The sequence below is a fragment of the Dromaius novaehollandiae genome, chromosome 7 (assembly GCF_036370855.1).
Source record: "Dromaius novaehollandiae isolate bDroNov1 chromosome 7, bDroNov1.hap1, whole genome shotgun sequence".
Classification (NCBI taxonomy): domain Eukaryota; kingdom Metazoa; phylum Chordata; class Aves; order Casuariiformes; family Dromaiidae; genus Dromaius; species Dromaius novaehollandiae.
Window position 1 is genome coordinate 13065460 of NC_088104.1, and position 27171 is coordinate 13092630.

Sequence of the window (27171 nt, forward strand, 5' to 3'; positions counted from 1 at the left end):
TAAATTTCTTGCTGATAAATGATTCATGATTTGAAAGACCTGATTACTCACTTTTAACCATAGCAGAAATTCCTGTGTGCTTAATGAATGCCTTGGCTGTGCATTTACTGGAACAGGCTAGAGTCTGAATATGTGAAATAACCAACTGTTTAAATGCACAAAATAAGAGCTCTTAAATATAAGATACTTTTCATTCATATTTTGTAGAAACAGGAAAAAAATTTCCATTTTAGCTTAATTTGACTGATGCAAATAAAAATACAAACTGACTTCATTAGCAAATATAAACACTAACTTTTGCATTACTGGAGCACAGATTAACATCTGTGTAACTGAGATTCAAACCTGGTCTGCTAATTAAACAGCCTTGGAAGTAAAGCTTTTGGATCATGATATACTCTAGTTCACAGTAACTAAGGCTTTTGGTCAGCCATTACATGTAATCGTTTATGGTGTTCAAAATTATATTTTTCCAAAAACATTCAGACTATAAACCAGATGACTCATGACCCTTTAACAGAAGGTAAATTATTCTCAAATATTTTATATTTGTGCATAACACATGCTTAGCAAAAAAAAAAAAAAAAAAAAAAAAAAAAAAGCCCAAGTCCATGAAGTAATTAGCAAAATACTGAAGGGAAAAATGAGAATCCTTAATTTTATATTATGGTGTAACCAGCTGTAAGGAATTACAGGTCTAAAGCACAGTGCGTAATTGTCCTATCCTAAACATTTACTAAAGCCTGTAATTCAGAAGGATCCTGGCAAGTGATGTCACCACTGGCAAGCCACAATCTTTTTGCATTTCTTTGCAATTAGCACAAATATAGGCGCAGCCTACAGCTCAAGCATTTGGGGATACCGTATTTCCTTTTCTTAATTTCAACTGCTTTGACTCAGAGATCAAAAAAGTCTGCAGTAAGTTCTGGACTGATCATACTTGCTGCTTTGTAGTCTGCTGGTAAGCAAAAAAAAACCAAACCAAACCAAACCAACCCCCCCCAAACCTTTACTTTAAATCTAATGGCATCAATACATATTACTACTTAAATTCAGGGCAGAATGCATGGTACCTAATGTGAGGATTGCTTGAAAGAAAGAGTTACCACGATTCTTATGCAAAAGCACTAAACACAGTGCGAAGTAACTGTATTACGAGAAAAGAAAAAACAGCAAGAAACTTCTTAGACAGTTTCACGCTAGGATACTATGTACTACCAGGCAGACTTTTTTTGAGTGGAGAGACTCATCAGGTGCCTAATAAGAAAAAATGCTTGGCCCAGCTCCATCCCCGTTTAACTTGGTGTCGTGGCTAACAAGTTGGCCACCACACAAGGCCAGTCCAGCTACTGGTATTCTGCATTACTCACTAATGGCTTCAGCAGCCTAACGAGAGCCAAACATACAGCGCCATTAATCAGGCAAGATTGTGGAGGAAAAGATACCGCAGCGGAGATAAGATGCCTTTCACCTCCCGGCAGCACAGCACAAGGTTGTCCATTAACATGGGCTTCACTGAGGAACCAAACTAGCAAAAGAAAACACGACTGGCAGGCTGAGGAGCAAAAGGAAGATTTCGGACCCCCAAAATAGTTATTTCTTCGTTGTAAAAGGCTCTTTGATCCACCCACCGAGTGCCAGGGTGAGCGGCCCACGGTGCTGCACAGTGCGCCCGGCCGCCGGGCTTCCCCGGCACAGGGAGCTGGGCCCGGCCACGCAGCGCCTCGTCCCTTCCTACCAGCACCAGCTACGGGTCTGTGCTCGGGCAGCCCAGCGGGGAAGAAGCTAGATGAGGCCGATTAACAATTAATTTTTTTTTTTAATTTATTTGTAGTTCAAAGTGAATCACAACCTCCTGCCCCTCCCTCTCCCCTCCTATGAAGACGTAAGTACCTCCAGATCAACGTAACCTCTTCTTTAAGCATCCAGAACGTAACAAGTTTTGACTGCTGCTTCTAATACAGTTTTTACAGTGACGACTCTTTGTCAAAGAGAGATTCTTTATGCAAATCCTTAAAAAGCAAAAGGAAAAATCCAACATACGAATACAGACAAAATTTTCGAATGTAAACATGTAGCATACATAATTGCTGCATTATCAAAAGTATTATGCCTTTATCAAAACAGTCAAACATAACACTTTCCAACACACACTTCATATGGCCCAACCATAAATTTTAAGGGCGATCCTGTAGTCTATAAGGTAATTCCTCCTACTGTCATTTATCAGGGCATTTAACAATACTGATGCCAAAAAAGGAGGATTTAGTTTGAATCTTATCCGTGCTGTGCTGATTTCTGCACCATTAACTCAACACATTCTATAAAAGGTATGTAAACAGTCCTGGTAGAGAGACTAAAATAAAATCACTAAATCTGGACTGGTCAATGTTAATGTCTTCATTAACTCAGATACTTTATTTATCCCTGAGCACCTTAAAATTGTTCCCTCACATCTCACTGAAGAACGTGTAACTATTTCACAAGAACTGGAAAACTGCATTTGGATAAACTTGTTTCTTACAAGCCCCACTTTCCTTCACTGGTTTAAAAAACACCCCCCCCCCCTTTTTTTTTTTACATGTACTGCAATATCTTAAAAAAAAAAAATCACCCCATCAAACAACATCACCTACAGACACACACTACAGACTACAAAAATATTGCATAGGAGTGTCAGTGGGCATAGTCTCACAACATGAGAGAAAATGCTAAGTTTTCTTTAAAACATTATGGCAACATTCTAATTTATTTTCCTTTTAAAAATCAAGTGGTTTCATTTTATTTCAAAATTGTACAAAATGGCCATGGCTGTTTGTAAAAAAAAAAGTCTCTGTCTTGAGAGTATGTGAAGTCTCAGGTGCAGTAACAATAGACCTGGAACCATTCACAGTGCAGCGGAAAGCTTCCTTTGAGGCAGAAATTACAATTCATCCTTCTTCTTTCCTACTCTTTCATGGTCTCTTTCTCTAAGGGTTCTCATGAAAGTGATGAATCCAGACTCCTGTTTTTGAAGAAAGAAAAATATGGGTCATATTTTTAGACATATACAACCAAAACAATGCGTCAAGAACACTTTCAGCTTCTGTATCGCAGGCAGAAGGAAGCTGGCAGACTATAAACTAGGAAACAGTTATTGCTTCTGCACTGCCTCATCATGTGGTACTCTGGTCCAATGCTGCTCCATTGAAATGCAAGGGAAAAGTATCCACAGGCTCCAAACTCGACCATTTTTCATGAGTTGGGGTACATAGAGAAAGCGGCCCTGGAACTCACAAGACGAGGTAAAATCTGTCTCTAGAAATGCCATCAATGCCTTTTTGTTGAAAAAGCTCAAACACATTTTCGTGCTGCATGTGTCACTTTAAAAGCAGTTAGTACATCATTTGCTGGCCGTACACACATTTACCACTGCTCTTCATCCTGTAATAATTCTGCTTATGATTCTCTTCCTTCTCCATGCATTCAGATGAAGGGAATTATTTTTTTTTTCCAAGTCAATACCAAAATTATAGTCAAACAGTTTCAAATGTGGATGCCTAAATGCTGCCCTCTGTATTTTGACAACTTGCGATTTCCAATTTTCAGAGCTGCTGAATGCCAGCAGTTCCTGTGGTCTGACTCCAAGGAAAGCTCTGAGCACAGAGCACGAAACCTCACAGGCATTTTAAAAGGCTCAAAGATGTAACGGCGTGGGCACCCGGGTTTGAACACACTGCCCATTAGTACACAAACACTGTAGCTGTCTAGGCAAATAACACCGTGACCTTACCCAACGTGATGCATTTTTATTGTTAAGCAATCCTGAAACACACCTATCAAAAGTGGCAGTAAGGTAGGAAAATACAAAGAGGTAGAGAACAACAAACAGAAGTAAGAGTTTGACAAAAAAAAAAGAAAAAAGAAAAAAAAGAATGAGCACCCAGCTGGGAAGCTTTTGAGAAGGCTGAATGACAAAAGGCTCTTCTAAAAAGAATTCACTAATTTTACATTGAAAAAACTGAAGTGACAGCTTCTAGCCATCCGTCATTGGAAGACATTTGGCAATCACTAGATCCCAGGGGAGGACCCCACTTTTCACAGCTCTGGATCTGAAGGCCATTAAAAGCACACTTCAGTTAGAGGAAGCCCTGGCTCCCCCTTGCTCGAGTTGCTTGGGGTGAAGCGCCCTAAAATCTGCCCTGGCACAGCAGTTCCCTTGACGGTGTGGAGGACCCCTTAGGGGCTACCACGGAGGGTCATGCTGCCCCTGTAGCCAGGGTGCCAGAGCAGCAGGGAGCTGATGGCTCCTGCTCTACCTGCCCTGGCTCCTGTTGCAGCACGTCACGTTGCTCCCATGGCAGCTGAGGACACCACCTTCCATCTTCCCTGCCCGTGTGAAATTGTACTGCGCCAGCTGCACCACACTGAACATGGACATGTACCAATGTAGTGGCAGCATCAGGAACAGACCACAGGTCCCCTGGCTCTTACTGCTTCCTCCTGAGACCTTTGCAAGGTACGAGGCAGTAGGCTGAGGTGCTTCAAGTGCTGTTGTCATGCTGATGAAGAAGTCCCTCTACAACACAATCCTTTGACACAAACAGATGTGTGAACAGACCTAGAAACTTCCATGGAAGGCCTTCTGCTGAGTACTGCCTCCAGCACTACCATGATAGGAGGTACCAAAACCTAATTTAAAGCTGCAGAAGCAGAAGACCACAGGGCCCAGGAAAGCTGGAGAGGGAACACAGCTGTCAGCCACAGAGAGTTTGTGACATTCTCTTGGGTAATTTAATTCTACCCAATAAAGCATGCAGGGGATTAGCTAGTCCACTTTCCAACACAGGGATAACCATCTCCCAGCTACTGTGGCTTCAGAGCACTCCTGTCTTGCTAGCTTATCAGCCACAACAGATCCCTCCTTTCATATATAATTTCTGTAAGTATGAGCAACAATTACAAAGAATATTGTGGCTAGAATTTTACTTGTTGGCTACTGCACCCATCTTTACCTTTAAGAAAACACACACTCTGAACTAAACACAGTATCCATTAACAACGCCTGGATCAGCACAGTACAGTAATTATTGTGATCCTAAAGCTGGAGAAAAGTGGGAGGCAAAGCTCCATGAAGACTTCCCTAAGCTCCTGACTGCCAAAGTACTTGAGAATTTGGCTTTTTTCTTCACGTTCCTCTATAATTTGGTGAGCTGTAATAGCAGCAATGACTTTCAGCCAAGGCTCTTTCAGCAAATCATCACTGGATGGTTTGAAGACCCCACGTTTTATACTGTAGTCCCTAATCCCTCTAGGAGATCAATCACTGCTGAGAAGAAACGGCCCTCTAAGAGATTATGACAAAGAATGCACACAAATAACTAGATCGCTTCCTTATTCTCTGGCATTTTACAACCACAAAAGGCACTGTGCCATATCTGCCCATTGTACTCACGGCATTAGCTGGCCACAGGAGGACAAGAGGGAAATTTCAACCCATGGGCTAGATACCACAACTGGTTTTCCCACCCTGAGCTCCAGGAATGAATGAGATTCAGTGAGGAGGAGCTATTTAGCTTCCCCCAGTCTTCAAAACACAGTTTTGGCCTTGCTATAAAACCAATGGTCTGTCACAGTTTGGCAGACTGGTGGAACTATTAACATGTTTGCTGTATATAAGAGATCCAGATCCAGAACTGAGAGGAGCAACTTAAAGATTTTCTGGCCTTTCTGCACCCAACAGCAGCCCATGCAATGAATCCTTCACTTGGTCCACGTTCACTTGCAGGCTTCGGCTTAAAGAATAAAACATGCAACAAAGCATTTCCAAATCCACTCCTTTGTCTTCTCACGTTCCCAAAATAGACCAAGTATGTTCCTAACACAGAGATATATAGGGGTGTGGTACACAATGATTCATCCATGTAAGTTAGTAAAAGAAGCAGTTAAACATGTTTTCAGCATGACAGAAACACACTCTATCTTTCATTTGCAGAGGCAGTACAGGCAGAGGAGGCCTTCCTCCCTTTATCAGATGACATCTCTTGCTTTTACTTACCCCTCTCTCTCCAGTATATTTTTCCACAAATTTCCCATAGTTGTAATAGTTAAAGGTGGGGTAGCCATCAACCCCCTCCTGCTTGCACAGGTCATGGTTCTGCTCTTTGGCACAGTCCACCGCAGCATAGGCGATCTGAAATGCAAAAAAGCAGCATAAGGCAGGAGAAGACAAAGCAAGACTCCACTTTGTGGCAAAGCTGCTGTTGCAGCTTAGACCTAGCACTAGAAGACACTCATGTCTTCTGCCAAAAGTGCAACTGCTTTTGTAACCCCTCAGCTGTGGAGGAAGATCAGGTGGTTATCATCAGGTCAAGCCTGAACGTGAACATAAGGGCAGAGCTCCGTCCCTCCCGAGGAAGCGGCGCGCTGCACTGCCTTGCACAGCACCTGGCCTGCGCGGCTGCCAGGCGTGTTTGAGCCGCAGGGTAGAAAATCACCTTCCTAATCTCCACGTTCAGCGTTATGTTAGACTCCAAACAAAAAAGTTAAAGGATGCAACAGCAAAAACAAAATGGAATCAAAGCACGTCAGTCAGACTTCTGTCAGTCTGGCATGCTTTTCCTGTGCTTTGGTGCTAAGTGACAAACAGTGACAGGGTGACCTTGATAACCGTAATGACCCACCTAATGCAACCTTCTTCCTGTGACACGACAAATGCCTGGAGATGGTACCTCTTCTGTTCATGGACAATCATGGCTGATCACTTATGCAGGCTATTAACAGATTAATGATTTCTACCCCAAACACCTTTAGTGAACGCCACTCAGTTCTCCCAAGGTCAAATGGGGATGGGTGAGAAGCCAGAACGTTGTCTTCTGCATAGTGCAAAGAGGGAATTAGGTTGCTTGCTTGCAGTCTTAGCCTGGGTCTATATATTTCCTTTCCTACCTTTTTCTCAGTGTGTCCTTTGAAGTAGGGACTGTACGTTATGTACAGCCATTAGCAGAACGGGCTTCCAGTTCCTTTCGAAACCTCTAGATGCTACTGTCACACAAACAAACTGCTGGTAGGAAACGGGCTGCCATGCTCTCAGCCTGCTTGCAGCACAGCAGCCCCCTCCTTCCCTGCCTGCCTCAGGAGAGACAGCATGAGGAAGCACAGCCCTGGAGCCCTACAGTATCAGCTCAGGCTAACCCTAGTTTAGAGCATTTGACATTTGAAACCTGAATTATCAATTATTGAGAATAGGCTGCACTTAACATTTTTGAAGTTAAGGCAAAATGCAGTTCACAGGCTTTTACTTACAGCAGCCTAGCCCTCTGCTGTGATTTCACACTGACCCTTCCAACAGCAGATACAGCTCTAAACTTATTTTGCTGTTTATGCAGACTTGCCTTTGCAACCCCGCGGTATGCTTTGCTGAAGAGCAAGCAGGTTTAGGTACAAGCTACCTAAAGAAACAGCAAATTAGAGGAGGGATTTTTGCAATTGTGGGTTCCAATGTATCAAGTGCTAATTTCACAGCAACCACACCTAAACTTGACATTTCCATTCCACAAGCCTGCTTCAAACAGTCTGAGCAAAATACCTTTTGCTCGCATGACTTCAGGGTTGCAACTGAACTGTTTTTCCATAATTAAAAGATCACTTAATATTCCAGTGCCCTCCAGTTTCATGGTGACACTATCAAAATGATGAAAACCTGATCTCATTATCCTAGCAGCAATTAAAGAGATTTGCAAAGCCAACTTCAGTTAATTTGCTTGTTTTGTTTTGGCTTTGAAAGCCTAACAAGACAATGCTCAGTAAGATCTCACTCAGGTCTATCTTCAGTTGGAAAGCACTATATCAACTGTGCAATGTTCTTACCTTAAACATCTGGTTTCTGTTTTCCTGTTTTAAACATTAATAAGGCTATTACAGAAACAGGACTCTTGAGAGCTGTTAAAAATAAATATGATCACACTTTCCCCCCACCACCACCTTTTTTTGGTAAACAGAAAAACTCCTACTCATTCCAAGTCAGTTAAAAAGAAAGGTTAGGAATAATACACAGCAAAAAGGTTTCATCCAAGTATTTATGCCTTCCTGACCTTAGCAGCTAGCCAAAATTTAGAGCCCTGTGGCTTATTTCTGTATATAGGAAAACTTGCAAGGGAGATTAACATTTTTTGATGTCACAGTATTAATTCACAGAGAATACTGGAAGTCCCGGTTCCCTGAAAACAGGAAGAATAAATAAAACTGTTTTTCTCAGTACTCTAAACATTACAAGGGGAGAGATTATGGCCAGAAGAAGGGGAAGGTATATGTGCGCTCATCCGGATATTTGCAGTTGGTCTGAGGCACAAAACTGTCATGACCGATGACCCATCTGTTCTTAGATAATGCCGTGGAGATTAGGAAGACAAGTTACTAAGACACTGGAAGGAAGAGAAGCCTCTTTGTCTGTATGTCTGTGGAAACATCAAGACTGCCCTTGGTTGGGCCAAAAAGCCCAATTCCATTTATAAAAGGCTTTTGTGACAAGATTCCCCAGTGACGCCCAGGAGAGGGTACAGCAGAGGAACACTAAGCTATAAGCCACTGTCAACCCTGTTCAGCATATATTTGCTGTCTCAAAACAGGTGAGCGATGGAATATAAGAAGGTGGCTTCTGAACGAAATGCTTAATAGACTGATGGAGGTACAGCTCTATTCTGCAGCACGTGGAAATGAAGCTGGTAAATCTGCGTTGTTGTGCAGTGCGATAGGGCACACTGAACCCTCTCCAAGTCTGCCTGCAAGAGCCACATTAGCCTACTGCTATGCCTGCTTAGTAGATCCAACAGTAAGAGATGCATCCTACACCCAGGGTAGTGGCTGGAGGACATTCCCATGGTTTGTCATGCTCTGAAGCGTTCCTGATGCAAGCTCCCGCGCAGCCCCACAGACTCGCTGCTGCTCCTGCAAATGTCATTTTGAGCCCAGCTCGGCAGAACATTCATGTTCAGTTATTTTTGCAGCCACTGAGAGAAGAGAAATGGCAATTTTCAAAAAACTTGCGGCTCATACAGACCTGAGCAAAATTTCAGAGAGACATCTAATTCCTAAGACTGTATCCTGAGGCTGGATTTCAAATGCCTGCTGCCAACAGGAGCAGAGTAAGAGTACTTACGGGAGTTTGCATGATTATTTTAGAGTGGAAATGTTAAGGCAGCCTAAATATAGAGGTTGCTACCGTCTCTATGCACTCATTACCATAGCATCAGTTCTAATTGTCTTGCCTGTCTCACAGTGGAAAATCAAATACAATACATTAAAAAAGAGAAAAGTAATGCTGAAACACACTTCTTGCACCAAAACACATTTCTAGATTGAGGGCCAATTCTAATCTCAGTTCTATCAAGTTTTAGACAACTGAACTCCAAGACATCCAAGAATTTCAGCAAAGAGAACTGATGCCCTTTGCTTCATTCTGATTAATATCCACAGTCCATGAAAACAAACTCCACTCCTGATAGAAAAGTTTCTTACAACAGTTTCAGCTAGGGTGAATCACTTTATGACTACGCTGAAATACTGCACACGAAAAGAAGCAGCCCACCGCTCCCCAGAAGTGTCTTTGCTTGAGTCCTGTCTCAAGTGAGCAGTGATACATTGCAGGGAGGTTTTCCTCTCACTCTCAATCTTCTTATCAATGGTTAGTTTTTCTGTGTCATTAAAGAAGAACACTGAGTCAGGCACAAGACCTCTCTCACAATTTGGTCAAAGATTTCTGGGGAACATTACTCTCAGAAATAACCTTCAAATTTAACCCTCAGCAACAAGTTGCATGGATGTTCACTGAAAAGCATAGCTTAGCAAGAGCTACATGTGCTGCCTCGTAGAAACAACTATATTTTAACCAAAAATTTCAGACAGATTAAGCATAAGACACCCATGAAATGTATCCAGCAGCCAAGGAACTCTGCACCATCTCTCATGAATTATGTACAAATCTATCCTCATCAAGAGGAAAAAAATTCTACAAATCTCTGAGAGCAGGAAACTCTCCTGACACTGATGCAAGATGCTTAGGTACATATTTGTTCATTATGAAAAAAACAAAAAAATCAGCATAATAGGAGTTTTTAGAAGAAAAGCTTGCATTTCGAGTAGCTTTTGATTATTAGGGCTAACATTTAATTTCTTGAGCCTTGTTAACTTTCCTGTCCGGAGGAACAATCAACTGAAAAATCATTTTGAAATACAGAAAAAACAAAACAAAACAAAACCTGCAAGTGCTATTTCTGCAATACTCACAAAACTCTACAGTGATATGGATTCTCCATAACCCAAAGTTGCACTGCCTTAAATATTGACAATGCATTAAAATTCTCTTCCCAGAGGCTCTGCCATTCAGGTTTATCACCACCCTAGCCAATGACTGCAGCAAGAACAAAATAGTTATCAAATGAAAAGACAGTCAATTCGAAGACTTTGGACCGCAGAGGAAACTCCTTGGAGTACATCCAGCCCTTTTGATGTTACTGGTAGCTTCACACAACTTCTATGTAGCTTTACCAGTCAGGTTTTACTATGATACCAGGCTAGCATGCGTTTCTCCTGTATTTCATAGTCAGCCTAGTTCAACAGGACTGTAGCAACATCTGGCACTGGAAAATATTTTTGTCTTAAAAGAAAAGTCCTGTAGCAGCGTTACAGTTTTACCAAAGAAGTGGGAGCTCAACTGTAGAGTTGCCAACTTAACTCTGCACCGCTTTAGAAAGTGACTGATGTACAACAAGCTCCAAAGAGCTCTTAAAGAGGAAATAGAGCGTGGCATATTGTTCAGATGAAGTGGTCTGAATTTCAAGAATGCCGAGCTGTTGCAAAAATTCAGAAGTTTTCATTTAGGTACTTAAATAGAAGTGGTGCTCTGCTGAAAATGTGACCACTGATCTCTGCATGCCACAACTGTACCAGAAGGATGATACCTTATTTTTTCCATGGAAGTGTTAGAAGGAAAAAAGTATTTGCAGCATCACCTAATCACACATCAGGCCTCGCAGTTCCAGCAGAATTACAAAACAGCTCTTTGTTCTAGAGGGATCTTGGAGGTAAAGAACACAATTACATCTAGCGGTTCAAACAGACGTGTAGAAAATTGAAAGTGGGATCCCTTGACCTCTCAGGTAACTCCCCTTTTTGATTCTTAAATCCCTTTCATTTTTAACAGTGTGTCTCCCAATCATCACGTGATGATACACTAAAAACACCTCCTGCAATCCTAGTTGCTCTCATTAAAATATGTGCCACCACACACTAGTTTATTGATTCAAGGAAATAAATCTCTGCTGCAGCTAATATTGACTTTTGTTATGAAAATGGAAGTGAATAACTAACTGAATATTGATTCAAGAAAGGAATGATACATGATAAGCTTAAAAAAATTAAAATAAAAGTAAATTTTCTGCATGGAAATGAATGATATCAAGCAACGGTTTTAGAGCACAGTCAATTCCAGATGACAAAGTCTGTTGTTGCCAAATGTCTTAAAAGCATCTACAAATAAGACAGATGCACACTCTTTTCTATGATTACTCTATAGGGTTCTATTTATATTACCTGTTATGGATCCTAACAGCAGTTACGAGCTAGCCTGCTAAGGCTTGTTATGATTCGGCTACTGTTTTCAACATGAATGGCCTTGCAAACGCACGATTCATTATTAGATGTCCTGATGTACACTAGCAGCATCACCATAGCTGCAATTCATCAGCTGTTCTCAAAGTAGGTCTATTTGCAAAAGGAAGATCCATTAGTAGTCACCACAATGTGCACTACTAATGTTACCATATTTAATGAGTCTAATTACAAAGAAATTCATCACATGCTTTTTAAGCAAATACAGTTCAAATTCTTGGCCAAATTCAAACACTAACTCATTTGCACGACTCTGTACAGTGATTTGATTGGTGTCGTAATTGTAAACCATGTTTCAAATCTAAAAATGTCTGCAAAACTGGCGTTCCATATGCATTGGGGACTTACCAGTCTCATTACTGAATTGCAGCTCCTTGCTAGCAAACCAACTCACCCAGTAAGCTGTGCTCTTTCCAACAACATCTGCTACAACTGGTTCTGTACAAACTCACTATATCCCAATTGCAGTGCTTTGATTTAGATCAGTGCTTACACATGTGAACAGCCTTCTGTAGAACTGGAGAAGAAGGGTCAAGCAGCAGTCCCTTTTAGGAAATTCTGGAGATTTGTTAATGAGGGGTCTTGAAGAGTCAATAGCTTTCCTTCTCCAAATCCAAGTTGGAGCATCACAAATCAACTCCTTCAAGATGAACTTTAGGATCAGCCAAAAGGCAGAATGCAGATTTGTGAAGACTTAGCTGGTGCCCTTTCGTAAGTCTCTGGAGCAGTTAGGAACATGCCTTCACGCTCTTCAATCTGTTCAGCAGTGACAATCCTCACATTTGCATTTTCCGAAATACACCGGTCATTGCCAAAACTCTAGCTGTGAAGCACGGGCCAAAGGCTTTTCCCTAGCAGCTGTAAGCAAAGGCCACAGCTCCCCAAGGCAAGAATGCTCCAGATGCCTTTTTTTTTTAAAGGGTAACTGGAAGCAATGTGCTAACTGCTTCACTGGACTAGCCTCTTCAGCGCCAGTAAGACCAGGCCAGTGAATTCCTCCAGGTATGTGGAAACATGCAGAGCCCTGATTTATGCCAGAGCCCTCACTGGTTACACCCAGAGCTGTTTTGTAACAGCCACAGCCAGCTGCTCTAGGAAAGCACACAGACTCAGTATTTCTGCTAAAACCACCAGCAGTGACGTGGCCAACAAGAACTGACATTTGGGGCCGATGTTTTGAATGCTGCATTTTTAAACTCTGACTCCAACTGTGCAGATGACGGAAAAAGTACCCAGCATCACACACATCCCTACAGGGGTGCGGGGGGAAATTCTGCGCCAGATTCACCCTGCTACTGTGAATTTTCAGAGCCAAAGACACATTTTAACAGCTTTAAGTTCTGCTCATCTTCAAAATTCCCATGTAAAGACTCAAAGTCTCCAAAAGGTTGCCTTTTAAGATACCATTTATAACTATTAAGGGCTGGAATGTTTTTGACTTTTCTTTGGCTTCTGCAGAACTAAGTGTTTAATTAAAGGACCACCCCTACTGAAAAGATGATACTGTTTAAATGCTATCATGCTCTGTTAAATTGAAAAGCTTTCTCCAGAAAAAGAATAAAAGCCACTATTACAGACTAAAAATGAAAATTAGTAATATTTCCATATTTTCGAAAGAAGAAATACTACTTCCCTCTTCTTTGAGCAGCGATTTTATAGAAGTCTGAAATCCTACAGAACTTAACCAAAGTTTTAAGGCTCAAGTCAATTTGAAACACGGGAATAAGCCCAGTGCTGTTTGTGGGAATAGCCATGTGCCCTTCTGAGTTATAAATCAGTTTATTTTCTTTTCCACAAGGGCACAAACTGGCAGGAAGAAACACCTTGGCAGGTTATGGTTGCACACAATCAAATAGGGTTCCCTAGATAATCAGTCCCTGGCACTTTCGTAAGTCATTGGGGTGGAATAACATTGTTTTCTCTAACTGCACACACTGCTTTGAAACTGCACTAGCCTTAATATGCCCTACTGGCTCTCCTGTTCCAACTCATTGCATTTTATACCTCCCCACTTCAGCCTTAAACCGAAATCAAGAGTTGCAACCGTCAATCACAGCTCTGCTCTTTGAGTCCTTTCATAACCTTCTGCAGTCTGAACTGAAAGCTTCACGAGCCTGCACGTTATGTTCAGTAAACTGCATTATGATTCAGATTGGTTGTTAATACATCCTGGGGCTCTAATAAGCAAGTTTCACATTGTTTGGTACTTTTGCTACATCCCCTCTGAGTGAAATTTTAATGAGTTTAGGAAAGAGGCTTCATTTAGAACTATGAGAAAAGTGGGAAAACAAGGATCCATTCTTAAAGATCTTTGAAACAAACAAGTAACCGAAAGGTATCTGAACACATAAATTTATAGCAGTAAGAGAACTGACAGCTGTGTGCCTCTAAATCTTCCATGTGTGACCTGTGCCAGAGGGCACAAGTGATGGACTTCTAGTTTTATGTATTCGGTGCTACAAGAATGATTTGTCTCTTGCAAGCCTATGCATCTTGTGCGAGTTACAAAAAAGATGGGGGAAAAGAAAGAAAACCACCACAGAAATTCTTTCCTCTTATGGTAGCAGGCAGATTAATGTTTAGCTGTTTCAAAGCTAGCCCTTCATTTCCTTATTAAATTGCCAAATCTTTTCCATGCTACATCTAAATACAAGGCATTCGTGAAGTTAGAACAAATACTGAGATCAGAATGGAAATGGTTAGATAGCAAGCCACATGCTTCAGTACATTAATGAAAGACTCTTTCTAGCTATTTCTTTCTCATCATTTTACTGAGTGAGAAAAGCTGTGGAATTTCAAAATATAGCAAGAAGTGAAGGGAAAAAAACATAGTGGGGATCCAGAATACTTTTTTTTTTTTTTGATTACGTTTCATCAAAACTCAACCTGAAATACTTCATTGGAGAAGTATTCCCCAGAAGGATTCTCAAGTGCACGGCCATACAACTGAGCTATTACAGCCAAGCAAGTTACTATGAATTGCTGAGTTGCCATAACTGTGCAAATCCTTTTAGTCTGGCACAAATGCAAGGCACAAGGTAACATGTCAGGTGTAAGATAATGTTTTTTCTTTAATCCCAGATATGCATGCACTCAGTTAAAATAGCTCAGCTGATGCAAGGGAATTAACTTGTGTGCTTCAGGCACCAGATGTATTATCAAGGCAGAAGCATGAGGGACCTAGAAGGGCACAGCATCCCAGCCAACTTACATAAATATATTGTATTTATACAAGCAAAGATTAGTTATATGAATGAGGTCTTCTGGATCTGTCACACAGCTTGTGGTTTCTCCACACGCTCCATTTACAATTGACAAAACCTGACAGGTAACGGAGAAGATGTAAATTATCTTTGTTTCTCACTGAAAGATTAATAAAACTGTTTTGCTTTATAGAAGAGGATTCTCACACAAAGAATTAAACGGAAAAGACAACAAACAAAACAGAACAGGTTAAAAGTATAACTCAGTTTGACCACAAAAGATACAGCCCCTAAGATACAGATACACCTCTATTAGTTTAACAGCAATTTTAACTACAAGCCCACAACCTTATCAGTAAGCAAAGCCCGTAAAGTACAAATGGTGAAAAGGTTCTTAAATATCTCAGAAATGATTAACAGCAAATTACCTTTCGGTCTTCTTTAAAGACTTCAGCAGCAGTTGTAAAATGCGGAATGGCATTTTTACAGTGTGGGCACCCTGTTTGACACAGGAAGAAAAAACCAGCATAAACATTTGTGGTAAATAAGATACTGGGACAAACTCAAGACACACAGCATTTTTTTTAAGTACTAATTTTCCACTAATTCACCTAGGTAAGAGTCCTCCCGGTCTGGGAAGAGCAGGACTAGGCATCTGTAGACCATCTGTCAGCTATGTGAACCTAAGCATGTGTTTAAAATATATCTGACTCCAAGCAGTTTAAGTGTGTAGTTACAGTTAGGCAACATCCCATAGAGGGACCATCGCACGAGCATCTTTTCTCTATCTCTGGTCACCTAAGAGCACTGAAAGATAACTAGCCACAAATGGACAAACCATTTTCATGCTGTTGTCCTTCCTGATGGATATTACCATGTAGGTTATTACTGTTGTTGCCACGGATGCAAGCCACATTTGGTAACAGGAATAAAGACAGGGTGGTTGTGAACAGGAAGAGGGGGAGTCCACAATGAATCATAAAGGAAGTCGCTGGAAGACAAACTCCACATTAAAAACCAAGATGAGGGTTTAGAAGTGTTTGGGAATTGCTGGTTTTAGAGCCAACGCACTGGGATCACACGGGAGGAGGAGAAGAGCAAGTCCAACAGGCAACGCATCTTTCACATATAGAGGACAGAGATCCAGTCTCGGGCTAAGATTACTACTGTTGGCCTTTCTCTATTCCCTTTCTGTTTACTACAAAACGCATCAGCAGGGTTTGAAGGGACTGGCAGCCCCAGATGAGTTTTACAGGCAGCAGGCAAGGACCCAAAGCTCTGCATGGAAGACTGGCTAAGACCTGCTGGTACCACAGCAGTCTTTGCAAAAGGCCAGTCTGTCCCTTGCTTGCTTTCAAGTATTCTGAATTTATTCAGACGCTTTAGAAGCAGCTACCCAAAGGGAACAAACTGCTCTCTTGATTCAAGATCCAGATTTGAGCACTCTTAATTCAGAAGCAGTGCTTATTGTCTATGATTAATCTGAACTACTCTCAAAATGCTCAGTGCTAAGTAAGGCTTTGAAAAGGAAAGCACCTACATATTTGTAACAAATTACTCTTCCAAACTTAGCATAAAAAAAATTGTACCCAAGCAAACTATCAGGACACTTTTTTTTTTTCGATTAGATGCGGGGGGTGGGGACAAACTCCTGTCAAGCCTGTATAATTCTAGCAAAGGCACAAGTGTTCATCCTGCTATTATTTTTGAACAAGAATGAAACAAAGCACAGGTGAGTTGCTCACAAGCTCCAATTATGGCTTATGCTACTGCTGCTCTTCATTGTAAAATACTAGTAAACAAGTGGCCACATTATTTAAGTCAGTACAGAACAAACACCTTCTTTTGAGGCTTAAAGCCACTGTCTCATAAAATGCACCGTCTTTTCGGTGACGAGAAAAACAGTTATCTCAGCACAAACGCCGCACACCCCCTTTCACAAAGCATAACCTGCACATCCCTTTCATCACAGCCAAAACGCAATTGCATTGCTTACGTGCACTGCTTTGAATTTTTGAGTATTTTTTCTTCAGAAAGGGATTTTAAAAGCACTGCAATGACATACAAGTGTATAAATGCTACTGAAAATCTATGGAGTAACTAACGAGTAAATCCCACTGAAAGTCAAAAGGACAATTCGTAAGAAATTGAGGCACTTCTGCAAAGCCACGTTCACAGCCTCAAACTCTTCACGCAGCATGGTGACAGCAGTGGTCTATCCTGAAGGCAGCTGAGTTTCAGTGGGAGACAGCGCATGTCCTCTGCAGCTTGCAAACTATTAACTTTGTTGAGCAGTTTGGCATTTGTCAGAGAGAAAATGGTCAAGAAAGAAGAGGAGGAGGAGGAGGAGGAGGTTAACGCTCCAGGCTACCAGGCGCTGCTCCCATGTCCATCAACCCATTTTGCTGACCTGTTTTTTCTCCCACCGTTTGCCTGTCCTATCTGCCTGAACAGAGAAGCCTTTGGGTCAGGGCTGTCTCTTGACACATTTTATATAATACCCTGTACTGCGGGGTGACAGCCTTAGCTGGCCTGTTAATATTGCTCTGAGAAAATAAATCAAAATCGGTGACAATTCTGTAAAACAATTTCAGAGACAAAATATGAGCAAAATCAGGGTCCCCTAAAACAGTAACACTTCTAGCCCATAAGTTTAAACACTGCAGTTTACAGGAAAGCGTGCCCAACGGTTACACAAAAATGCAAAGGCTTAAACCTTTCAGAGCCCTCTTTCTACTCATGATCCTGAGCTTGAGATTTAGATTTCACCAAACAGCAACTTTCAAACCCTTAGTGAAAGATACTGCAAGAGCAATATAAGACTTCAGGTCTTCCTATTTCCCCACCATGCCCCAAAACCTTTGCAACACATCAAGGTCAACGGGTTTTCCAGCCTCCCATGCGCTGGATCTGTAGAGGACAGGGCATTTGGTAGATTCTCACTCTAAGCCCCCAGCGAAGCTACAGCAGGTTAGAGCTTGCTGTGAGCCACACTCTTCAAGGGGGCCCAAACGTGAAACATCAAGCATGTTCTTTCAGACACAGAAAAGTCCAATTGCTATTAAAAAGGCAAGTGGGCATTTTACAATGGCCAACAGATGGCCATTCAGAAAGCTGCCGGAGTGCCAGAGTTTTAGCTGGTAACTTCTCAGAGGAGTGCCAGCAGCTGTTCGATGTCCCTTCCATCCTAGCAAGCAACCACTGCTGCACAGCGTTCAGTAGGTGGCATCAGAAGGGCTTTGAGCACAGCTCTCAGCAAGGATGCACATCTTTTAAGGCCAGAAGGAAGCATATAATTATCTAGATTGTTACGGTATTTTGAAAAAGGTAGGGCAAAACCAAATATGTTCTGAGGTTGTGGTCAACAGCACTACACAGAGGAGGTGAGTGCTGTGAAACTGAAAACACCTAATAAAGGAATCTATGTTCACAGCTTTACTTGTGCTTCTCTGATCTCCTCCTTATCTTCCCATTCTGATACCAAACTCCAAAAATTACCTTCATTTACTGATCTGAAGCTCCATCCCTCCTCCCTTCACTTCTCATTTGGCCCAGCCTCCTTTCTTTACTGCATTGTGGTTGCAAAACCAAAACACAACCATATGGCTTTTGGCAGCGTTAACTCCAAGTCCAGTAGGCATTTTGTTAGCCTTGGACATCTATTCACAGAGCAGATGTGAATGCTGTGCTGTATTCCCAAGGAGTTTCAAGGAGTCACCAAAAAAAGAGGGAAGGAGCATATCATATGGAATAGCAGAACTTCATCTGTTACAACTTAAAACGATTGCCAAATGCAGAAAACACTTGGAAGTCACCCAATTCAGTCATTCTATTTAAAGCACACATGCCAAAAAAAATAAAAGCAGAGGTTGATGTCTTCATTTTGACAGACGGAAAACTTGTTCTTCCCATTCCCTTTTCACACCCACTATCACACATTTATTTTAAGTGTTAATGCTATCCTCAAGATTTGAATGTGAAAAGAAAGGAAATATACAGTGCCTGGTAGATGAAGAGAGGAAAGCGTATATGAAGATAGGAAAGTGTGCAGATCTCTTGGAAAGCATTTTCCAGATGGGCTGCAATGGAAAGCGATTAAACTGGAGGCACCTGAAGGTGCAGGTAAGGTGTCAAGGATCAAAAGGGTCTACCTCCTTCTTGGTGGTACGTACAGGACAGTGAGTCACTGCAGACTAAGGAAGTGGGAAGACGCATCCCATTCCATTGCAGTTAGATAATTCGGTTGCTAAGGTAGAAGCACATGTTCCTCTGAGGCCAAGAGGTGGACTTCTACCCGAGCAGCTTTGGAAGTAGCACCGAGTAGTCTGGGAGCAGAGCCCTCCAACGCAGGCGCCAGTGCTTTGTATTACCAATTGTTCTTTATTCATTTTTAGATCACTGTCAAATTTGATCTCATCAGGGTTAACAGCAGATGTGAACTGAACAGTAATTTCCTGCACCTGACTTGAGAAAGCTGAAAGAAATCTGCTCTTAGAACATCCAGCCTTTCCACAGGATCCCAACACTGGCTCTCAAAACCTCTAACCGCTCTTGAAAATCTTGAGCTATCTTCATTTCCTAATGCAGAAACACGCTTGCATTGCCTGGCAGGAAAACAAGAGAGCCCTGCTTGAAGTCTCGCGCACATGCAGTAGCACGTGTTAAGGCTATTCTCCATTCCTGATCTGCAAATGATACAACTTCATTACAGCTCTGGCCAGATGTTCTCAACTGTCTCTGCGCCCGAAGTTTTGCACTTCACTGGCCCTCCTGTTCGGCCTGCGGTGCACAAACACGACGGGATCTGCTCTGCCTGACCACTGAAGCCTTCCAGGTGACCAGGGCTGTCTCTCTAAACCACAGGTCCATGGATGTGTATAAGAACACATGCAGTAGGAGGGTTCTAGGTTTTACTTAACTTTGTACTACAAAGCTAAAGTTTTACTGCAACTGAGTATTTTCTACAGGTTTTTTTCCCCACCAGCCACACTGTAAATTTGGTAAGGCACACTGTGGTACAGTCAGAGGGGACAGTCACATTTTCTGACCTTGAAAACTAAGTAGTTCTGGACTTATTTAGTATATGAAAAATACTGTTGCTATGAGTAAAAATTTGAGAGGAATGGCTGACGAGCAACAGACGAGGGGAATCAAGTAAGTGAGGCGGCTTCATTCAGACCCATTATCACTGCGGGCTGGACAGGGAGTCAGGTTAAATCTCTGCTAACTACAGAGGCATTTAAGAAGGGACAGTGTTTCATGGAAGCTGAAGTGATGGAAAATACATGACCCAGCTTATTCTGTGTGGATTGAATTTACTGATATCAGGAACAACTGCATGGTACAGCATCTTCTCACAACATTTTGAAGAAGGAACAAATGAACAGGCTTTGATTTGAACACAGAAAAGCACTGAAAGAGGCTGGCATAGAAGCAAGATACATCCTAATTGAACCACAGGCTTGAGGATGCTGAGAAATACCAAATGTCAGACTAGGAGCAAATTTAAGAACTGCAGGGTAAAGCTGGATGGGGTTTCCAAAAACAACACCACAGAAATTTTGTGCAGATGTTAAAACAAAGCCATTACACATGCAAATAGAAAAATTTACTAAGTACTAGTGTCACCTTGCAAACTGATTTTTGGGGGGAAAGGGAGACAAAAATCAGACTGAGGAAAAATAATATAAAACATTTGTCAGGTAAGATAAGAAAAACGCAAAACTGATATTAAAAAACAAGTGCACAGTGCCCTCAAATAAGAGTAATCAAGCATATGTTGTGCTAGTAATTCATTAAAACTCCAGAAATAATGTATCATATCCATAATTGTAAACATAACTGCATGCATCCCTGTAACTGCATGGCCCCATGGGATGCAGATGGGATGCCAAGAGGATTTTAAAGAAATGGAACAGTCAAGTGAATAATCTGCATGTCTTTACTAGGTTTAAATGGAGATTTTTTCATTGGCCAGAGTTTTTTTTAAACCAAGTGAAGTGTGAGGAGGTGACAAAAGCACAACAGAAAAACTTAGACATTCTGAAAACTCCAGTGTAGAAAAGTATTAGGACCAGATGGCAATTACAAAGATGTCTCCAACACAGTATGTGAAACAGATGCACCCTGTTGGACAATATTCACCTTATTAAATTTAAAATAAAATTGTGCAAAATTTTCAGAATTGCCTAAGGAATCAAGTTCCATATTGAAAAGACAAGTTTCTATTTGCTTAAATATGAAAAGAGGCCTTTAAGTTACTTTATGCTTTAATTTGAAATTACAAAGCCAAGTGATATAATATAACCTCTCTACATCTGAACAATAAAAGGTTAATTCAATTTTCTTAGAAAAGTGGAATTTGTATTAGCATAGCACATGGAAGAAAGGTGAAGCTGTTTTTAATGAATATAAATCAAAAGCTAACAATTTGTACAAAATAGATAAAGGAAGAAAATGGACATCAAAGCAGTGTCTACAGCCAGCGCAGCTAGTAATGATGTTTTAAGTATATAAGGCGCTTTAGATATATTAAAAGCAAAAGAAATCCAAACAATACTAGCAATATACCTTTAAAAGAAAACGATGAAGTTGTCAGAAGGAACTTCACTGAATCCATAAATGAAAATATTTAAGTAGGAGTGGAGAGGGCCTCTATGCCTTCCATCTCCAAAATACTGTTTGCAGTTTTGGGTCCACAAACCAAGAATGAGTTCAAAAGTTGGAGGGTGCTTAGGAAAGACCTGCCAGAATGACAACAGGACTGGAAGGCATGTTTCACGGCAAAGGAAGTCAAGAAGCTCAGAGCATCAACAGCTTAAATCCAAAGGCTAAGAAGTGACAGAAATCAAGAAGAGCTCGCTAGGTGACAAAGGCCACATAGCCTCCAAAGCCAGCTGGGAGCTGAAGCCAGTCAAATTCAAACAAGAAATTCACGTTCCTCATCCATTTGATTTGGAAGGGAACGGTTTTCTAAAAGCGATGCTTCCACTCTGTGGCTGTCTGCCTGATTCGACCGCAGCCTGCCCTCGGGCAGGACCTGCTCCAGAGGTGATGCGGCTCTGCTGTCCCTGTGCCGGTGGCAAGTGCCCGGGTGCCCATAGCGTGACATCTCTGCCCTAAGGCCAGGCAGTCCCTCCTGACCCCGGCTCCATCAGTACCGAGTAGGCATTTCGACTTCAGAGAGCGCTAGCCCATACCTTTGGTACACCATTAATATGTAAAATGTACAACCTCACCCACCTGGTTTCTGTGTTTACTTTTAGCATCTTGTAACATAATAAAATGTGATAACTAAAGTAGCAAAGCTCCGTGCATTTATTTTACATGAAATGTTTTTCAGATAGATAGATTAAACATGCATAAATTTTAATACAGTAGACTGCTTCCATAAAAAATTTACTAATTTTAACCGTTAGTATTTTCATAGCAAAGTCCTGACCAACTCCTCAGAGGAGGAGATCTGAAAAGCTACCAATCTGTAAGACCACAGCATTTGTGCTGCCTGTGCTCAACCCTCTGCACGCACAGGAGCTCTTCTCCCCCGTCGGCCCCCAGCTGCCTTTAGCACCTCTCAACGGGCGATCTCAAAAATGCTTTAACCAATATCAATTAATTAAGCCTCAAATTGCCCCTAAGAGAGACAGACATGATTATCCCCCTCTTTCATTACAGCCAAGGTTAAATGGAGTCAGGAAGAGGTTAAGTGACTCTCCGGGTTCAAAATTGTCTTCGACAGGGAGCACGGCGAGAGGTGCTGACTGCGGAGCCACACGGACCTTGAGCGCTCAGCGCTGGGCAGGATGGAGCCCTTGGCGTGCAAATTGCAGAGGGGGGAATGACTTGCTGATTCCCTGCCCTTGCTCGAAATAATCACCATCTGAATAACAGGGGTAGATAGGGCCCTCCATTACTGGTTTTCAAATGACTGCAATTCCGCACAAGTGAAAGCGGCACATTGTACAGCAATCACAGCAAACGGGAGCTTGCAGATTGCAAAGCAAAGCCTGTTTCCATTTCAAGAGTTCCAAGTGATTAACTAGAATTAAAAGAAGAATATTACTCAGTCAGTCAAGGAAAGACAGGCCATAGACAGTACCTGCAGAGATAAGAGCTGAAAATGGATATACTGCTTAAACCAACGCAATTCCTGTGGCCACACAAGTTATTGTAACCACGGGAAGATTTGAGAAAGGCATGTGGAGATGTTACTGAAAGGTTAATTTGCTTTTGTTCCACCAGTACAGAACGAAGGGCCTTTTAATGAGTATCTGGAACCAAAGCTCATTTTATGACATGACCTGACACATAACATAATCATATTTCCAAGACACAAGATATTAATAATTGAGAGGAGGATTTGTCCTTTGATCTGAAAAAGGTCATGAGGTTTTCAGTTAAGCATCAGGTCAACCAGGGCTTGCCTCTACTCTCAACAATGACAGGCAACCTATACCAATTTCACAACATGCTGGTGGTCCTCCCCATTCCCCCCAAGCTATTTGAACTTTTACTTCATCAACTTTGAAAAGAAACTTTATATTCTGGTCTGGACTTTGAGGGAAATCTTTAGATAGATGACTGAAATGCAGCTGGCTCTCCTTTGGGGTATCAAATCAACTAGATCTTTTAGGTTCCTTTCAAACCTATTTCCTGACTTTATAAGGGAAAGGGGGGTCATAACCACTTTCCCAACACACACACACCACAGAAACCCCCCCCAAACGACGACATGCACTCAGCTTATACTGAAAGCCAACAGGAGCGAGGGGTCCAATTTACTTCAGTGCTTTTGAGCATCTTGGACAAAAATACTATTCTCCATAGCAGAACTGTCCTGCCTGCCTCCCAACCATTTGGGACAGGAATGACACACCCTTAAGTGGTCTGCAACCATGTGCCTACTCAGAACCCCCTCTTACTGGTCTCCAAAACCCTACTCAGTTAAAAGTTTGTGTAGCACGAAACTGGCAGAGAAATCACCTACTGGCTGTTGGATTTTCTTAATCCTTGAAGAATACTCATTCACAGACTGAATATAACATGCACTGAATAAAAAGAGCCTTCCCTATGCGCTTTCTCTGTGCAAAGTGCATTAATGTCACTTCTGTAGCATGTTGTGGGTATACAGAGGAGAAGAGGGATACGTAAACTCAAGTCTTTAGAAACCACAGCCTTAGACACGAACAGCAGCAACAGCATCATCAGAACAGAACAAACTGCAAAGGTGAGAAGAGGGAAAAGATCCAGTCCCAAATCCCTGGACTGTTTTATCCACTGCAAAAGGCAAGGATAGAACTAATTGCAGTGAATGACAAATAACATGACAGCAACTGGCACTTGGCACCAAGCAATCCTTTAAGATGCAAAGCTGTACAGCAAGCAACCAACGGACTGAGGATTAAGAGCAATAGTTATATCCAGAACAAAAATAGCATGTCAGTCCCAGAACACCGGGATTTTCCAGATAAACTCTGTCACCACCCAGCTGGGCACAAACCTGAGGACAGCAGTGGTAACTGCAGTTTTAGAGCTAGTCTCTGCTCTGAGCACTTCTGCTACAGCTACGCGCAATCCAGTGAAGTGCCTCAACTTCTGAGTTAAGGGTGGTTAAAACCTGTTCGCCTGGTACTAATTAATATCCTCAACACAAGCACTAGGGCTGGCAGCAGCTCTCACAGCCTGATTACAAAGACCAGTCTATAAATTCATCCTTTACCAAACCCAGCCCGTTAACGGGCTCTGTAGCATCAGCACTGTTTACACTGACGGGAAGGCACGTCGCTAGCATGAGCCTGCAGCGAGAGCACCACTAATACCTGAGAGAAACCAGGCACAAATCGAAATTCTGCAATGCCAGCCCACGCAGGATCTGAAGCCTCATTATCAGAGGGCCCAGACCTAGCTTCTCCCTCAGTCAACAACCAGAAAATCCTTCCTGCAAGGGTTTTTGCCTCAAAATGGGATTCTTTCCGTTCAGCATGTTTTAAATAATTTTTGATAGCTTAAGCTTCATTTATAGGTATGCACATTTTGCTCATACTCTCTGATAGAGCCTTCTAATGAAAACTTAACAAGATGTGGTTGCAAATGAAGGGAAAATTGCTTGTTGTAAGCCATTCTGAGGCTGTTACAGGATACTGACTTCATCTGTGTTGCTGCTTTGTTCAAAAATTACTGGGAGGTGGGAGATCATTCAAACAAGTGTTGCTTGCAGTTCAGTGCATTTGGACCTACTAACTACTGCATATTTTAGCCCCTCTGTGCTTCCTATGCCATCTAGATAAACTATAAACTATGCCATCTAGATCAACTCTCAGTGCTGAGACCTCAGCCGGCGATCTCAGGCCCATCAGTCACTGGCTGAAGCCTCATGGTCAGTCTAAATTATTCTGCTTCGTTACAGCAGTGAGGATTAGCCAGAACACAACCGAATCTCACCAAACCCTCCTGCAAGCGGTGCAAAGGCAGGAGGGCAGAGATGGGGTGTAGCCAGCTTTGTCCCAGCCTACTTCGAAATGGGAGGAAGGAAAAGAAAACATAACTGCTTTGTTAAGAAAAGCTTTTTGATCAGCTCATGTTAGAAGCAAGCCAGCAGGGCTGGAGGAGCAGACAGGACCTGTCTGTTAGCATTAATAACCAAAATACTATCTGCGCATGTTGTGCACACAGGGCAATCCACTCTGGCACAGACTCTCAGCTAAAAGCTCTTCTGATATCGTATATTCCTCGATGCATAACCTGGACACAAGAAACCGGGAAGAAGTTTTCTTTTGCAAAAAGACAGAAGGAGCATACCAGCTTACAGGAATAGAGTACCAGGATGAACAACATTTTGAACAAAACCTGTGGGTAAAAATGAATGCACGTTGCTGTAGCTTTCAGCATTTTATGTACTACTGATTAGATGCACAGGGATGGGAAGGGCTGATTTATAGTTTAGACTAAAAAAGAGTTCCCTATCTGATTTCTTACTGTTTGCTATCCACAATAATATCTATCAGACAGTGATGATGCCTCTCTGTCAAGATTCCTACTTGACTTGGAGCCAAAAAACAAAGTTTACTTTTTGTCAGAATAATACCCAGTTTTTTTAAAAAAGATTCAAACATCTTCCCAAACTCTTTTGCAATGTTGTCAGGTACAAAACAGATGAAGTGCCCTCGTTCACTTCTTCCACCCTTAAAAGAAAAAAAGCTTACAAAAAGTTAAGCGAAGAGCCAAGGAGGCATGCATGTCCTAATTGCACATCTATTTGTCACCGCACAGCCACTAACTCAGTACAAAAATACCCCATTAAAATCATCCTCAGTAAGGTTTATATCCTGGGTGTTCTTTGCATAACCCCTGTGGGTCAGGCTGCACCAGAGAATAACCTTTTCCAGCTGACAAAAATAATTTCAAGTGAAGTGAAAGTTTTGCTGCAGAACAGAGAGGCAAACCAGAAAGCAGCTCCCAGCAACAAGGTATTTATTAAAAATATCCATTCTCTGAGCCCTGTTGAGTCCCACAAATTGAAGTCCTTTGGCAAGTTAATAACATTGGCAACTGCTATCCTTACAAACCATTAAAAGGGAGCATTTTCCCCCTATTATTTCTCATTGCTGCTGAAAAATTTTGTTTTTCTAAGAACACTTACCTTGTGCTTTTACAAAACTCGGAACTGAACGTATTTGCTCAGCACAAAGCCCTTCCCCTAGAAGTGTCTGATTAAAAAGGCAAGCAACTCTCCCCGTCATTCAGACCCGCTAATTACTGGATTCTGTTATGATACAACTACTGCTCCTGACACGGGTGATTCATTTGTAGCATCGCTGGAGGTAGCTCTCTTGACACAAAACAATACAAACGTGTTTTCATGTTGGTCTTAATTCTTAAGAACAACCACCGCTGGACAGCTATTTACAGAAAATGATAACTAGATGGAATGGGTAAAAAACACCCTTTAAATTTGAAAGTCTAGTGCTACTGTTCCTAGAATCAACGAATTGCTGAGGATGGGAGGGATGTCTGGAGATCGCCTAGTCCAACCTTGAACAATTTGCATTTCTCTATTTCACTGAAAAATGCCGACCTAGATTCACTCCATTACAACTTTTTCCTTAATTCAGTTTGAGTAATGCAGCAAAAACATCCCCAGCTGAGCAGACACTATTTACTGCAATTTCTTTGCCCTTTGTGATTCTGACAACTAATCAACAACTGATTGCTTCTGTTTTGCAGTTCTCAGTGCTACAGTAGAAGCAGGTTAAAATCTAATGCATTCACAAAGTCAAGTCTCAATTATCTGGGGTAACAGAGTGGAGAGAGACCACATAAAAGT

The 27171-nt window shown here is 41.8% G+C and overlaps 1 protein-coding gene across 3 annotated transcripts in view; it reads right to left on the bottom strand.

The window, feature by feature from the left end:
• Positions 1 to 1799: 1799 nt before the first annotated feature.
• The window catches only part of PDIA5 (protein disulfide isomerase family A member 5), a 101091-nt gene continuing 75719 nt past the window's right edge, over positions 1800 to 27171 (bottom strand). For 2 of the 3 annotated variants that reach the window (XR_010389939.1, XM_064514701.1), the window contains 2 exons: positions 6038 to 6172; positions 1800 to 3004 (listed from right to left, as the gene is read on the bottom strand). Coding sequence is in view for 2 of the 3 variants with exons in the window: in XM_064514701.1 (XP_064370771.1) it covers positions 2980 to 3004; positions 6038 to 6172 (160 nt within the window). In the remaining variant the exon portion in view is untranslated. Of the gene's footprint in view, positions 3005 to 6037; positions 6173 to 15277; positions 15349 to 27171 lie in introns of all 3 variants that reach the window. The other variant, XM_064514700.1, reaches the window with a different exon arrangement.